General features: G+C 44.2%; 1 protein-coding gene across 22 annotated transcripts in view; it reads left to right on the top strand.

The window, feature by feature from the left end:
- Positions 1-16,193, top strand: part of NRXN3 (neurexin 3) — a 1,739,678-nt gene that overhangs the window by 701,851 nt on the left and 1,021,634 nt on the right. For all 22 annotated transcript variants that reach the window (XM_060262987.1, XM_060262986.1, XM_060262972.1 and 19 more), the window contains 3 exons: positions 968-1,349; positions 1,627-1,817; positions 5,909-6,082. In XM_060262987.1, coding sequence (XP_060118970.1) covers positions 968-1,349; positions 1,627-1,817; positions 5,909-6,082 — 747 coding nt within the window. The remainder of the gene's footprint in view (positions 1-967; positions 1,350-1,626; positions 1,818-5,908; positions 6,083-16,193) is intronic.

Raw genomic sequence — 16,193 nt, 5'->3', positions numbered from 1 at the left:
TAATTTAGCACCAGGGAATACTTCACATAGCATATTTTAATGTACAAACCTGATTTGTGAGTCTTCCTAAATGGTGATTTGGGTACTGGTAGATGTAGTAGGTGGTGGTAGATGAGACACGAAATGGTGTTCAGAACGAAACAACAGTTAAATGTTTTTCTGTTCCCTCCCCCTTTGGCTTTCATTTAGAGCATAACTGACCATGGGGGAATTCTCTCCCCACCCTGTTTAAGTTCTGAGGCAACTCACTCTACATTTCCTCCGTGGACTTTCCTCCATTATGCAGACATATTTTTTTCCTCCAAGAGTGTTAGAAAAATAAAATTCAAATTCAAATTGACATTTGAAAACAGGATACATTTCTTAGGACACAATATTGATTTAACAATACATACTCTAATGCATTGTGGCATCTGATTACACAATGGATGAAAGGTGATTGTCTATAAAATGACTTTTCCACCTTTCAGGCTGCTGGTGGTGCTGTATCATGCATTTATATGACTACTGAAATCAGAAATAGTGTTAATGATTTAAAATTGCCAGTTTGAGGTTTCATGGCTGTTTAAAACATGAATGTTTTTGTGCTGTGCATACATGGCTCTGGAATTAGTTATACACTGGTTCATTTTTCAATCTATACCTTTTCAAACTAACAACAAAACAAAACAAAAACAGAAGAGGATGGGAAAATATTTAGTGAATGCTCTTGCATGCAAACGTCCCATGTTTCTTCCACACTGGGAACAGAGTACTGCAGTGGTTTCCCTGTTGCATAGTATAGAACAAGACATGTACTGGCATGTATTGCTTTCCATATACAGAGACTCCCATGCTTTTAATATGTGTGCTAAGGGATTCACCACAAACTCCAAGCTATAGGAATATAAACCAAATAGAAGGAAAAGCCCTGAAGGTGGGACTTACTGCCAATACTGTTTCAGCTGTATTGTCTCTTGATTTGCAGGTACAATGGTGGGTGACCACACCCGCTTGGAGTTTCACAACATTGAGACTGGAATAATGACCGAGAAGCGTTATATCTCAGTCATTCCATCCAGCTTCATTGGTCACCTTCAGAGCCTCATGTTCAATGGCCTTCTCTACATTGACCTGTGCAAGAATGGCGACATTGACTACTGTGAACTGAAAGCCCGCTTTGGGCTTCGTAATATCATTGCTGATCCTGTTACCTTCAAGACCAAGAGCAGCTACTTGAGCTTAGCAACGTTGCAAGCCTACACCTCCATGCACCTCTTCTTCCAGTTCAAGACAACCTCAGCAGATGGCTTCATCCTTTTCAACAGTGGGGATGGAAATGATTTCATTGCTGTTGAATTGGTCAAAGGGTAAGTGAGATCTTGGTTCAGTTTTGGGAACTAACTGTGAAAATATCTTGATGTGATTCTGGAAGCTAATTGGTCCTTGTTTGGTTCTGGGAGCTACCTAGAAGTGAGGTCTTAGTATGGTTCTGGGAGCTAATTGGTCCAACTGTGGAATTAGCCAAATTAATGCTAATTTCTTTTTCCTTTTACCAGCCTACATGCAAAAGTAATTGATGCAGTATATGACAGCTATTTATTTTTTTTAAAAAAAATTCTGATCAGGCACTTGTATTATTTGCAGGTACATACATTACGTGTTTGACCTTGGGAATGGACCTAATGTCATTAAGGGTAATAGTGATCGGGCTTTGAATGACAATCAGTGGCATAATGTCGTCATCACCAGAGACAACAGCAATACTCACAGCCTAAAAGTGGATACCAGGGTTGTTACTCAGGTTATCAATGGTGCCAAAAATCTTGATCTTAAGGGTAAGTAATTGGATGTCAGCTCTTCACTTAGAGCTTTATTCACACCTATATGTTCATCAGTCGGCATGCACTTTCATCCCTTCACTTCAGCAAAGTCACCTGAAATCACCTGGTTTTCATGAGGAAGTTCCAGTTACAGAAGGATAGTGTAAAGCAAGTCTGGAAAATATCTCCACTTGAAATCCCTGAGATGCCCTGCCCCTTGAAGTGGATTGTGCTCCAGTTGATGGACCGATGCTCTAGGGTAGTGCAAAACAGCTATGTATTTGTCCAGTGAGGAACATCCTGTTTCAGTTGGCAGTGGACAATTTTAAACTTTTGTTTCTGGTGATTAATCTACTGAAGGTCAATGACTGATGAACCAAGTTTGGTCTGGTCTATTTGTGGTGATTAATCTACAAAGGCAGATTTGCACAAGCAAGTTTATTGCTTGCTACTGAAGTAAATGACTAGTAAACCAAGTTTGGTCTGGTCTACGCTATCAGCTCCTCCTATGGTAAAAATTATTCTGGGGACTGAACCTGTACAGATGTTGGCAGGGATTGCATGCCAGAATGAAGTCTAAACACGGGGTGCATTCACACACACTAAATAATATGCCTTGCTATTGGATTTTTACTGTATAAGAATAGCAAAATCCACTTGCAAACAGTTACCATGTGAAAGCACCCATAAAACACCAAAGTATCAAGAAGGTGGCTAAGCAAGAACCTTTTTCTTCTTGTCATCTTGTTTTCAGGGGACTTTGGTTTTTAAGTATAAAGGGTATTCACTCATGTCTGAAATTTCACATACAGCCACAGAGTTGATGAGCTGTTTGTGTAAACTGGGAGTTAGGGCCAAATGGTTCATTACACTAGAAATCTCATAAAGTATGCTTTGATTCTAAAATGCTGCCATGTGGAACCTGGTTTGAATTGGGTTCATGGCTTTAGTTAAGGGGGGACATTAACTGTTTATCTCTACAATGCACACTCAGGCAGAACAAAGTTTGAATTCAGTGTGCAAGCACGTACCTTGAATAAGTTTATATCTTGAATAAAACTTGGTTGGTTTCAAAAGTGCCACCAAATTCAAACTTTGTTCTATTTCCATGCTACAGTTAGCTCCAGGGTAGGGGGGGATTATCAACCAATTTTTACCTATTCCTCCATGTTCCCCGGGCTGTTTGCAAGCTCAGAGAGATGGCTTCAATCAGGCTGATTTTCAGGCTAACAAGAAAAAACCTATGAGAAGACCCAGTCATGGATCTCTATCACAACCACTATTGTGACCTTCCACTGCAATCCTGAGCAGAGTGCCATCTTCCTAAACCCATCAGCAGACTTAGTGCACGTAACTCCATATAGAATGGTACTGTTAAATACTTTAAGCATGAGCAGCTCTAAGAATATTAGAATTTACCAATCATTATATCCATAGATGCCACTTTGAGATCCTTGGGGAACGTGTGAGGTGAATGGATATATAGATGAATGGATCTAAAGAACTGTCTAATTGCATCAAACTCCTGTAGTTCATCTCACCTAGTAACGTACATCAGTTGATATGGGGTGGAGCATTACAAACTTTGGCTGGATGACTGCAACAGAGCCAGCTGAAACTGAATCCACTGAAGATGGGCCGCGCGCGCAGGCGGGGAAGGCGGCGAGTGAGGGAGGGATGCAGGACAGGAACCCGGAAGTGACCGACAGGCTGATTCAGCGGGCCGCTGCGCCGGCCCCCTGGGTCCCACAACGATGGGACCGATGCCACAGGGACGGGCTCGAAACACTCTATAACTCCTCAAAAGAACAGCAGTCTAGCTCGCTTCCCCCGAGCCCAGCCACCATAAGCCTCAAGGGGGCTCATTTTGCGGCATCTCCCGGCGGGAGGGTGGCACCCACACGGGACACATATCAAATGAAAGAGGGGGCGCAGGGCTATCAGAAACAGCCGGCGGAGGGAGTCGGGAGACCACCCCACTGGGGGATCCACACCCCGAAAGTGATGAAGGTGGCGCAGATAGAGCCAACAGAGCAACCAGGACAAAATAAATAGGCTGCATTATGCAGCACAGTCTCACTGGAATCTCACTGGAATCTGACTGGCTTCTCAGCGTGGAACCCGTTCTCTCTAGTCTTCTCACTTTGAAAAAAGTAAAAAAAGAGTTTTATTTAACTTTATTTCCCCCTTTCCCTCTCTATAAATAATCTTGGTGTTTCCGGCGGTGATATTTGGGGGATTTTTGGGGACGTCACAGGAAGTGCTGTGAAGTCACTTCCTGTTTCCGGCAGTGGCATTTGGGGGAAATGATGTCATTTGGGGAAAATGATGTCATTTGGGGGAAATGATGTCACAGGAAGTGATGTCACTTCCCGCTTCCGGCAGGTGGCGCGGGGGAAATGATGTCACAGGAAGTGATGCCACTTCCTGTTTTCGGCAGGTGGCGCAGGGGAAATGATGTCACAGGAAGTGATGTCACTTCCTGTTTCCGGCGGTGGCATGACATCACCGGAAGTGATGCCACTTCCTGTTTCCGGCGGCGCACGCGCACTCACATTCCTTCCCCCCTCAAGGTGTCCCTGGCTGGCCTGCAGAAATTATGGCCACCCTAGTCAGGGCGTTGGTTCCATATGCCACCCCCTGAGACCTGGCCACAGTGACCTACGCAGCGGTCACCTGCAGGCTGGATTATTGTAACTCTCTCTATGTGGGGCTGCCCTTGGCCCTGCTCTGGAAACTCCAGCTGGTATAGAATGCAGCTGCATGGATGTTGACATTGTTGCCTATGTGGGTGCAGATCCATCCTGTGCTGCCTATTGCCAGATCCAGTTCAAGGTATTCAAGGTATAGTACCTTCAAAGAACTATACAGCCAAGGGCCAGCATACCTTCAGGACTGCCTCTTCCCATATGAGCCCTGTACATCTCTATGATCAGCAACCCAACACCTTCTGGTAGTCCCGAGTCCCAGAGACATCTGACTTACCTCAACCAGGGCTTTTTCAGCTCTGGCCCCTTCCTGGTGGAATGAGCTCCCCTTGGACATCTAAGCTTTGCAGGGCCTGCTTCAATTCTGCAGGGCCTGCCAAACAGAGCTTTTCCACCAGGATTTCAGTTGAGGCAATTGACATCATCTGTTATTCCCCCCCCCCCCCCAATTCCAACAATTTGAACATATGAAGCTGCCTTATACTGAATCAGACCCTTGGTCCATCAAAGTCAGTATTGTCTACTCAGACTGGCAGTGGCTCTCCTGGGTCTCACGCTGAGGTTTTTCACACCTATTTGCATGGACCCTTTTTAGTTGGAGATACCGGAGATTGAATTTGGGACCTTCTGCTTACCAAGCAGATGCTCTACCACTGAGCCACCATCCCTCCCCTGGATCTGATAGGTTTTTTGGACCGATAGGTCACTATTGTAACAGCATAGTTTCTAAGTTAGTTGTATTTTTAGCTGTTTTTATTTTAATAATCTGTTTTAATTGTTTAAAATGGAGGGCATATAAAATGAAGCTATTCTACCAGGCTTTTGGCTGAGGCAAGTGGGTGTCCTCATTTCATTTTATTGATTATAACATCTTATTGGCCCCCCTGCACTGACTTACCATCCTGACTGCTAGAGATCGGGCTGACATTTCTGACATCTAGGACACCTACGACATCTGTGTCCTCATCTGTAAAATGTGTTCACATCATCCACACTGTCTTATCTGCTTGTTTTAACTGTTTTATTGTTGGATATTTAATTGTTCTATTATGTTGTAATCTGTCCTGAGCCCATTATGGGAAATGGCAGACTATAAATTCACCCAAATAAATAAATTGTTTGCTTCTTTGATGGAACTCCCCTGAGCCTGCATTGCAGGAAGGGTGGGATATAAGTAAAAATGAATGAACGATCTAACATTTTCTTTGCTTGATGTAATAGAGGTCCTTTATTCAATTTATATAACCAACTGCTATATTATATCACTTAATGTTAGGGTCATCTGTCTTCTTGTTAAGGAGAAGAATCTTACAGAGTAATAGAGTTGATGAACCACTAAAAATCATGAGTATTCGACTTCCTTTGCTTTTTATCTTGTATTTTGTGTGCCTCCCCCAGGTGATCTTTACATTGCTGGCCTATCTCAAGGAATGTACAGCAACCTTCCAAAGTTGGTGGCCTCCCGCGATGGGTTTCAGGGCTGCCTGGCATCAGTGGACTTGAATGGCCGCCTGCCAGATTTAATCAATGATGCTCTACACCGCAGTGGGCAGATCGAGCGTGGATGTGAAGGTACAGCCTACTTAACATGCAGTTCTCTCTCACACAACCCTCTCTGCCTCCTCACTGTTCTTTGCATCACCACACATTCCTCCATCAGTCCTCTTTCTGGTTTCTTTTCATTGTGACCATCTTTATGGCTACCCACATACCATATCCATGATTGTAATCAACTGGAATGTGTAACTCGTGAAAGGAATGAAAGATGATTGCCTGTTGTCGTATTGTTCTTGTTTGGTGTATTGTCTCTCCACCAATGGAAGGATGTTGGATTTAGCACCAGTATAGACTCATACAGTAATGTTGATTGTTCATTACTTGTAATTTATTTATGTAGTTGCTTGTGATGCTACTTCTCTAAATATTTAATTTTGAATCTGAAGTTGATTAGAGTAGCAAGCTTTGGTCTGATAGAGAATGTGCCATGGCTCAAGGGGAGAGCATCTGCTTAGGATGCAGAAGGTCCCAGGTTTAGTTCCAAACACTTCCAATGAAAGGATCAGGAAATAGGTGATGAGCAAGTCACGCACCTGTGATATTAAAGAACCAGTGCTCATCAGAGTACTAATACTGACTTTGATAAACTAATGGTCTAATTCAGCATTAGGCAGCTTTTGGTGGTTGTATAATCTGTAGTTCATGTGCTCCTCCCCCTCCCACACACATAAAAGAAAATAATAGAAATAGTATGTCCCTACTGAAGCCTGAATAAGCAACAGCTGATGGCAATGTACTAAAGACTAAATGTACATATGGAGAAAATGACAAACTATTTTGCATCAGTTGTTCAGGCCATTTGAACAACTTGAAGCTCATGAATTTCCATGTCCAAAGTTTCCATCACTTTCAATTAATCGCACATTTTTATTTGCACATCACTTTCTCTTGGGAGTTTTTGCAGTGGCTGCCAAACCTGTGACCTTGATAGAAGATGGATAATCATTTAGGCAATGCTCAAGTGACCTAAACTCTTTATCACCACATTGAATTTGAGATCCTCAAACATGTATACATATCATCGGTGTATTTTATTCCCACCACACCAACTTCTGTTGAATGTCTACTAGAATTCAATTATGATTATGGCCTATTTCTCTCCCAGCTTTTGGGAAACTCTTAATACATCATCATCCTTAGAGACCAGTTCCTACTTGTATTACAATTTTTAGAACCAGTTCAGCTATTCTGGCCATTGGAAATGCTTCTGCATTCTGAATTACCCAAAGACGGGGTGCGAGTAGGGAATATAGGTAAATACAAAATAACCAAGACATTACTTGTCTTTTTTCCAGAGTTCATCTCCACATATTGTCCCACTTCCCCTCCTTCTCCACATGTTGTCCCACTTCCCCTGCTTAAAATGAAACAAAACCAAAACCAGCACCAAGAAATCTGTCTAGAAAAACTCTTCTTCTTTTGTATGTACCAAATAGTCACCAGGGGCATGAAATTGCCCATAAGTAGCATCCAGGAAGGTTACTGTAGGCAATAACCACACATTGCATTCTCTGCAATCTTACTTACATCTCCCAATGGCCCTTCATACATGAGGAGGTGCCAAATTATGAACTGTTTATCCCTGGTAGTTATTTTATTCTTGTATGTTCAAAGTAACCTGCACTGACATTCCAGGATGGGGAGGGGTGTCTGTGAGTTGTCTGCCGGCCTGTGCTCCCCACACATTTTATGAGTTTGGAATAAAAAGCAGATAATATCTTTTTTTGTTCTGTGTTTTGATTTGAGATGGGGGACTAATAAAGAAAGAGAGGTCTGGTTGATGGGTTTCTTTCAAAAGAACTTAGCCCTTCAAGCAAGGAAGAGGACAGGCAGGAGATCATTATGAAGCATAATAGGTGACCAATTGCACTGTCTCAGCCTAGCCTTCTCACAGAGTAGTTGTGAAGGTAAAAGGAAAGATGGGAAAACTTCTTTGACGAGAGGCAGGATAAAAACGTTCCAGAGACATATATTAAACAAGTCTCACTCCTTACTTTTAGAGACAAAAGCAAGAATTTTTGCACTTGGAGACTATTTTCCATATCATTTAAATGGGACACAGTGTCATGGATCCAGCAGTGCACCAGCAGAAATATATATATGAAAGCCTTAGCACAGTTCTGCCAGATCTTGTGCAGTATCTAGTGCTTTCCTTCCACTATAGTGTCTGGAAACTGGTTGCACTGATCTTGCACAAATGGAAATGCAGGTGGAGATACAGTAGGTGCTTTCACACAGGAGATTTGGCCTGACCTAGCCCTGCCTCCCATTTGGATTAAATGTGTATGATCACACAAGTGCATCTGCCCTCTGAGCCAGATCTGTTCTCACCCTGTCTCCAGATGCCTCCTATCTGGATTAAAAAGCCACCTGGTTCTTCCCAGTAGTTTCTTCTTGAATCGCATTTAGGATACATATTTGCTGGGTGTCAGAATGCCCAGGTGCGACTCATAGGTGGAAGAGCAGCATGATCATGCCAAGCCATTTCTGGTGCATTTGGGTTCCTCCCCCCCTCCCACCCTAACCCTGCTCTGAGGAGTGTTTGTGCACTTCTCTGCTTGAGCATACACACGAGGGGACTTAAAAAACAAAACAAAACCAACCCTTTCCTCAACAGGTCCATGGTTGAGGCTCTCTAGCTGTCTGAATGAGCAACCGCAGACTGCTGCCGGGATCCTGCTGCTTCAAGGGTGGCTGCCTGATAGCCCAGAAATGGACCAAACTCAACCGGCTTTTGTGAAGCTGAGATAATATTGCATCATTTTCCCAGTGTGATAGAACCCAGTAAGTCTGAGTTAGCACAAGTTGCAACCATGGTCTTTTCCTCATGTCTCCACTTACACAAGAGCTCTAGTGCAAGTGGAGATTTTGCGCTGGATGCAACCCAATATCTCCTTTTGAGAGATGATGCCTGCCCATCATTGGAACAAGGGATGGTTCTCCTGAAGAACAGAATAAGCTGCACTTTATTCAGTGTTTGTCTGATCTCATGCATACAGGCTTCCCTCATGTCATCAGAACTTTGGTTCAGTAAAGACCCTGTTAAGGTAGTGGGGGAAATCACCATTCCTTTCTTAAAATTTGAAGGATACATTGTTTTTATTTACAAGTTTGGGTGTGTGCATGCAATCACTCTGCAATATTACCCAACACATGTTTGAATAGAGGATGCCTTGTGTGGGCACTTATATTACTGTTCAGAATGAGCTTTTAATATTCCAAAATAAATGTAATTTTATGGAAGAGTGATTATTTAGTTCTCCAGCACCAGGAGGATTTCAGGGTATGCTACTGATTGCAGAACTGCCTTCTTAATTAACATTAACCGTATTTAAAAAGGCAAACGGATCTCGAGGCAGCCAGGTCCATAGCTGAGAGGTGGAACACATGTTTTGCACAGAATAAAAGTGTGGCATTTCTGGATGAAGGATCACAAGCAGCAAGGCTTGGGACGGAGCTCTGCCTGAGACCCTAGAGAGACTCAGACAGTTAGCGAGGACAGCTTATACTGGACTGGAGCAGCAAGTGAAACTGGCAGCAGAAGGAGGAAGGAAGCAGCAATAATCCCCTCCCCCCCAAAACTGGTTTATCATTCAAAATGATACTCTATAGGGTAGGGTGTCAAACATATGGCCCAGGGGCTGAATCATGCCCCTGGATGGCTCCTATCAGGCCCACGAGCAAGTCTGCTTCCTTCTTCCTCTCTCTTACTTCCTTCAGTTATAAGAGACTGTTGAACATAATACTGCAAGAGTGGCAGAATCAGAGGCTCAGACTGGCTTATGGGTGAGCATATGGCTGGTGCTCCACGACCTGCACTGACTGCCTATAGAGTACCAGATCCATTTCAAGGTGTTAGTTTTGACTTTTAAAGCCTTACGCGGCCTGGGACCAGCATACCTATGAGACTGTCTCTTTCCGTATACGCCCCAGAGGTCGCTTCGGTCGGCCTTCCAGGATCTTCTGACAATTCTTGGCTCAGTCCTAGGCTCAAGGGGTGCCCATCTTGCCTCTACCAGGGCCAGGACTTTTTTGGTCCTTGCCCCGACCTGGTGGAATCAGCTCCCAATGGAGATTCTGGCCCTACCTGGCCTACTGGCCTTTCGTAGGCCCTGTAAAACGGAGCTGTTCTGCCAGGTCTTTGGATGAGACAGTGGGCATCCATCTATTAGATTGATTAGCCTCCCCCTACGACTTTACATAAGAACATAAGAACATAAGAGAAGCCATGTTGGATCAGGCCAACGGCCCATCAAGTCCAACACTCTGTGTCACACAGTGGCAGAAAATTTTATATACACACATACACTGTGGCTAATAGCCACTAATGGACCTGTGCTCCATATTTTATCTAAACCCCTCTTGAAGGTGGCTATACTTGTGGCCGCCACCACCTCCTGTGGCAGTGAATTCCACATGTTAATCACCCTTTGGGTGAAGAAGTACTTCCTTTTATCCGTTTTAACCTTTCTGCTCAGCAATTTCATCGAATGCCCACGAGTTCTTGTATTGTGAGAAAGGGAGAAAAGTACTTCTTTCTCTACTTTCTCCATCCCATGCATTATCTTGTAAACCTCTATCATGTCACCCCGCAGTCGACATTTCTCCAAGCTAAAGAGTCCCAAGCGTTTCAACCTTTCTTCATAGGGAAAGTGCTCCAGCCCTTTAATCATTCTAGTTGCCCTTCTCTGGACTTTCTCCAATGCTATAATATCCTTTTTGAGGTGCGGCGACCAGAACTGCACACAGTACTCCAAATGAGACCGCACCATCGATTTATACAGGGGCATTATGATACTGGCTGATTTGTTTTCAATTCCCTTCCTAATAATTCCCAGCATGGCATTGGCCTTTTTTATTGCAGACGCACACTGTCTTGACATTTTCAGTGAGTTATCTACCACGACCCCAAGATCTCTCTCTTGGTCAGTCTCTGCCAGTTCACACCCCATCAACTTGTATTTGTAGCTGGGATTCTTGGCCCCAATGTGCATTACTTTGCACTTGGCCACATTGAACCGCATCTGCCATGTTGACGCCCACTCACCCAGCCTCAACAGATCCCTTTGGAGTTCCTCACAATCCTCTCTGGTTCTCACCACCCTGAACAATTTAGTGTCATCCGCAAACTTGGCCACTTCACTGCTCACTCCCAACTCTAAATCATTTATGAACAAGTTAAAGAGCATGGGACCCAGTACCGAGCCCTGCGGCACCCCACTGCTTACCGTCCTCCACTGCGAAGACTGCCCATTTATACTGACTCTCTGCTTCCTATTACTAAGCCAGTTTTTGATCCACAAGAGGACCTGTCCTTTTACTCCATGACTCTCAAGTTTTCTAAGGAGCCTTTGATGAGGAACTTTATCAAAAGCTTTCTGGAAGTCAAGGTAAACAACATCTATCGGGTCGCCTTTGTCCACATGTTTGTTCACCCCCTCAAAGAAATGTAACAGGTTAGTGAGGCAAGATCTTCCCTTGCAGAACCCATGCTGAGTCTTCCTCAATAACCCGTGTTCATCAATGTGCCTACTCATTCTGTCCTTGATAATGGTTTCTACCAACTTTCCCGGTATTGAAGTCAGACTGACTGGCCTGTAATTTCCAGAATCTCCTCTGGAACTCTTTTAAAGATGGGGGTGACATTTGCTACCTTCCGGTCCTCAGGAACGGAGGCAGATTTCAATGAAAGATTACAGATTTTTGTTAGAAGATCCACAAGTTCAACTTTGAGTTCTTTCAGAACTCTCGGATGTATGCCATCCGGACCCGGTGACTTATTAGTTTTTAATTTGTCTATCAGTTGTAGGACCTCCTCTTTTGTCACCTCAATCTGACTCAGGTCTTTCAACACCCCTTCCAAAATTAGTGGTTCTGGGGCGGGCAAAAAGTTCTCGTCTTCCACAGTGAAGACGGAGGCAAAAAATTCATTTAGCTTCTCAGCCATTTCCCTATCCTCCTTCAGTAATCCTTTTACCCCATGGTCATCCAAGGGCCCCACTGCCTCCCTGGCTGGTTTCCTACTTCTAATATATTTGAAGAAATTTTTATTGTTGGTCTTTATGTTTTTTGCAATATGCTCCTCATAGTCCCTTTTTGCCTGCCTGATCACAGTCTTGCATTTGATTTGCCACAGCCTGTGTTCCCTTTTACTAATCTCACTTGGACTGGTTTTCCACCGCTTAAAGGAGTCCTTCTTACCTTTTACAGCTTCCATTACTTTGTTTGTTAACCACGCAGGCCTTTTCTTATGCCTGTTTGTGCCTTTCCTAACTTGTGGTATGTATTTTATCTGAGCTTCTAGGATTATAGTTTTAAATAGCGTCCAAGCTTCCCCAAGGGTTTTGACCGTATGTACCTTTCCTTTCAGTTTCCTCCTCACATGCCTCCTCATCTCAGTGTATTTACCCCTTTTAAAGTTAAACGTGGTTGTGGCGGTCTTTTTGGACAACTCCCTATTTATACAAACGATGAAATCAATAACATTATGGTCACTGCTCCCAAGCGGCGCAATCACTTTTACATCTCTCACCAAGTCTTGGGCATTACTTAGGACCAAATCCAGGATCACCCCACCCTTGGTAGGTTCTGGGACCATCTGCTCCATAGCACAGTCATTGAGAGCATCAAGAAACTCAATCTCTTTCTCTCGACCAGAACACATATTGACCCAATCAATCTGCGGGTAGTTAAAATCACCTATTACGACACAGTTTTTACGTTTAGCCGCTATCTTTAAGCCTTCCATCATATTATAATCGTCCTCTCTCTTTTGATTTGGTGGGCGATAACAAACTCCCATAGTTAAATTTCCTTTTGGGCCCTCTATTTCAACCCAAAGCATTTCTAAAAGTGAATCTAATTCTCTGACCTCAGTCTTACTGGACTGTATATCCTCTCTGACATACAGAGCCACCCCACCTCCAACCCTTCCCTCCCTATCCTTCCGATATAGCTTATATCCAGGAATCACCGTGTCCCACTGATTCTCCTCATTCCACCAAGTTTCTGAAATTCCCACAATGTCTATGTTTTCTCCCAACACTAAACATTCCAATTCACCAATTTTACTTTGAACACTTCTAGCATTTGCATACAAACATCTATAATTTCCCAGGCGAGCTAGGCCCGCCACCTTCCTCCTGCCACCTCGAGACTCTGGCAGACAGTCCATATTGTTTGTCGCCTTCACAGTGGACAACTCTGATCTGTTACCCGGTAGAAAAATAGCAGCTAACCCTTCATCTCTTTGAGACGAGTCCTCCCGAACCAGAGACATTTCATCTCCTGTCGGCTTTCCCCCAAGATTTAGTTTAAAAACTGCTCTGCCACCTTTTTGATTTTAAGCGCCAGCAGCCTGGTTCCATCCGGGGTCAAGTGGAGACCGTCTCTTTTGTACAGCTCCCGCTTGTTCCAGAAAGCATCCCAGTGCCTAACAAACTTAAACCCTTCCTCCTTACACCATCGTCTCATCCACACATTGAGACTTCTAATTTGTGCCTGTCTCTCCTGCCCTGCACGTGGAACAGGTAGCACTTCCGAGAAGGCTACCTTGGAGGTCCTGGCCTTAAGTCTCCCACCTAGCAGCCTAAATTTTTCCTCCAGGACCTCACGACTGCATTTCCCCACATCATTGGTGCCAACATGCACCACGACCACAGGCTCCTCCCCAGCACTGTCTATCAGTCTATCTACTACACGCGTAATGTCCGCTACCTTCGCACCAGGCAGGCAAGTCACCATACGGTCAGTACGCGGTTTTGCCACCCAGCTGTCTACTTGCCTAAGGATCGAATCACCAACTACCAAAACCCCCCCTCTCCCCCTGCTCAGGGATGGTTCCTTGGCGCGAAAGGATTCCCGCTCACCAACCAAAGAAGAGGTCCCTTCTGAGGGCGCATTCCCCTTGTCCTCAGCACGGTGCCCTGTTCCCTCTCGACCCTCTCGCTCTCTGGCAGCAACAGGGCTGCTACGTTCAGAGCGGGGCTCATCTAATACGCTCCTGAGAGTCTTCCCCAAGTGCCTAACTGACCGTCTCTGCTTCTCCAGGGCAGTCACCTCGGCCTCAAGGGTACGAACTCGTTCCCTGAGGACCAGGAGCTCCTTGCATCGAGCGCACTGCCCGCTGCATCACTGTATTGTGGAGCTATACCATCGTGCTTCATATCACCTTGCTGAACTAACTTACTGCACTTACTGAATGTTGAACTTGTTTTTTATTATGGTTTTATTGTGATTTTAATTTAAATTGTTGTACTCCGCTCTGAGCCCCCCAAAAGGGGGAAGGGGCGGAATAGAAATAAACTAATAATAATAATACAATCTCCTATATCTTCTCCCTCACAATGGACATCCTGTGAGGTAGGTGGGGCTGAGTGGGCTCTCACAGCAGCTGCCCTTTTAAGGACAACTCCAAGGCCATTTCAGCAGCTGCAAGTGGAGAAGTGGGGAATCAAACCTGGTTCTCCCAGATAAAGAGTCTGCACACTTAACCGCTACACCAAACTTGCTCTCTAATCACACTAGGGAGGAGAAATTAAACTACCCCCTTCCTCTTCTACCAGCAGAGTAATTTTGCAAAGAAATTTGTCACCTGGTGAGATAGAGGAGAATTTATCCTGACTCCTCCACTTTATCCCCCACACCTATGACATATGTCATTTTGTACACAAAGACCTCTTGAAAGTCTCTTGCACTCATGGTGACTCACATCTGTGAACCCAGGAGTAAGTACTACGGATCGTTCTCTGGATTGGAAACCATTATTTTCTATGCTGCTTTGCAGCAGGTGACACAGAAGGCATTGACAATTCTCTCTCATCTGGTGAAAGGTTTGATCAAGGCTTTTTCAGGCAGCTCATAATACTCCTGCAAAGGTATTTTAGCAAAAGCCAAGAGCTTTGTTGAATCCAGCTGTGAGGAATCCAGGACTTAGCTGGTGGTTATCACACAACCCTCAGGTATTCAGCTACAGGATGACATAATCGTCTCGGGTGGCATTTATGGCAGAAAGGGCTGTATCAAATCATATGTTCTAGGCATTAGTTATATAAACCTGAGAACGTTCAACTGCAGCAAGAATAACACAGAAAATACAGTGTTGGCTGGAACAGCTATAGCAAAGGAAACTGTCTGACTTCAGAGCCCAGAAAGCTATCATTTGGGGCCATTGGAAACATCACATTTATTTGAAACCAAGGAGGGGAAGGTGAATCAACTGAGCTGGTTAAGATCAATAATCTAGGAGCTGAGTCTCCCGCTATGTGCTTGTAGCTATGCTAAGAATTCACAGTGGGCACTTTTGTGTCCTCTTTTAACCTCTATTTCCATTTTGTCCATTGGTAAAGAAGTCAAAACCAAACTCCACAATAACCATTTCAGCAATAGTATGAGAACACAGGACAGAGGATCAAAAGTGTGCTTGGTTCCACTGGGAAGTTTTGTGTGGTTTTGGTGACCATTGGTTGCATCTTTGGGGGAAAATCAATATCATGTTGCAGCCCCGTGGCACAGAGTCATAAAGCTGCAGTACTGCAGTCTGAACTCTCTGCTCACGACCTGAGTTTGATTCCAGTGGAAGCTGGATTCAGGTAGCCGGCTCAAGGTTGACTCAGCCTTCCATCCTTCCGCGGTCAGTAAAATGAATACCCAGCTTGCTGGGGGGGAAAGTGCAGATGACTGCAATGGCAAACCACCCCGTAAAAAGTCTGCCATTAAAATGTCATGATGCGACGTCACCCCAGAGTTGGAAACGACTGGTGCTTGCGCAGGGAACCTTTCCTTTCCTTCCAGTATCATGTATTGATCATGCACAGTTTCTTGGAATCAATTGTATCACTGGCATAGATAATGGGAGAGAGGAATCAAGAAGGATAGTAAAAGATGAGTGTTCTTCTTTTCAAGATAAGCCATCAAACATCAGCACAATCTTTTTCTGCTTAATTGGTAGACCAAATAGCCCTTATTTTGCCCTTGACATCTGGTTTTAACTTTTAGTACCGTTTGGGGAATTTCAGTCTATTGTTAACTTTAAAGTCTTTGCCAGTATTCTTATGGGAGACTGCAATAAATATTGCTCAGTGAGCATACATGCAGTGTGTGTCTGTGTGTGTGAATACATGCGTGC

The sequence above is a fragment of the Heteronotia binoei genome, chromosome 21, assembly GCF_032191835.1.
Source record: "Heteronotia binoei isolate CCM8104 ecotype False Entrance Well chromosome 21, APGP_CSIRO_Hbin_v1, whole genome shotgun sequence".
Classification (NCBI taxonomy): Eukaryota; Metazoa; Chordata; class Lepidosauria; order Squamata; family Gekkonidae; genus Heteronotia; species Heteronotia binoei.
This window is presented reverse-complemented; position numbering and strand designations above follow the sequence as displayed.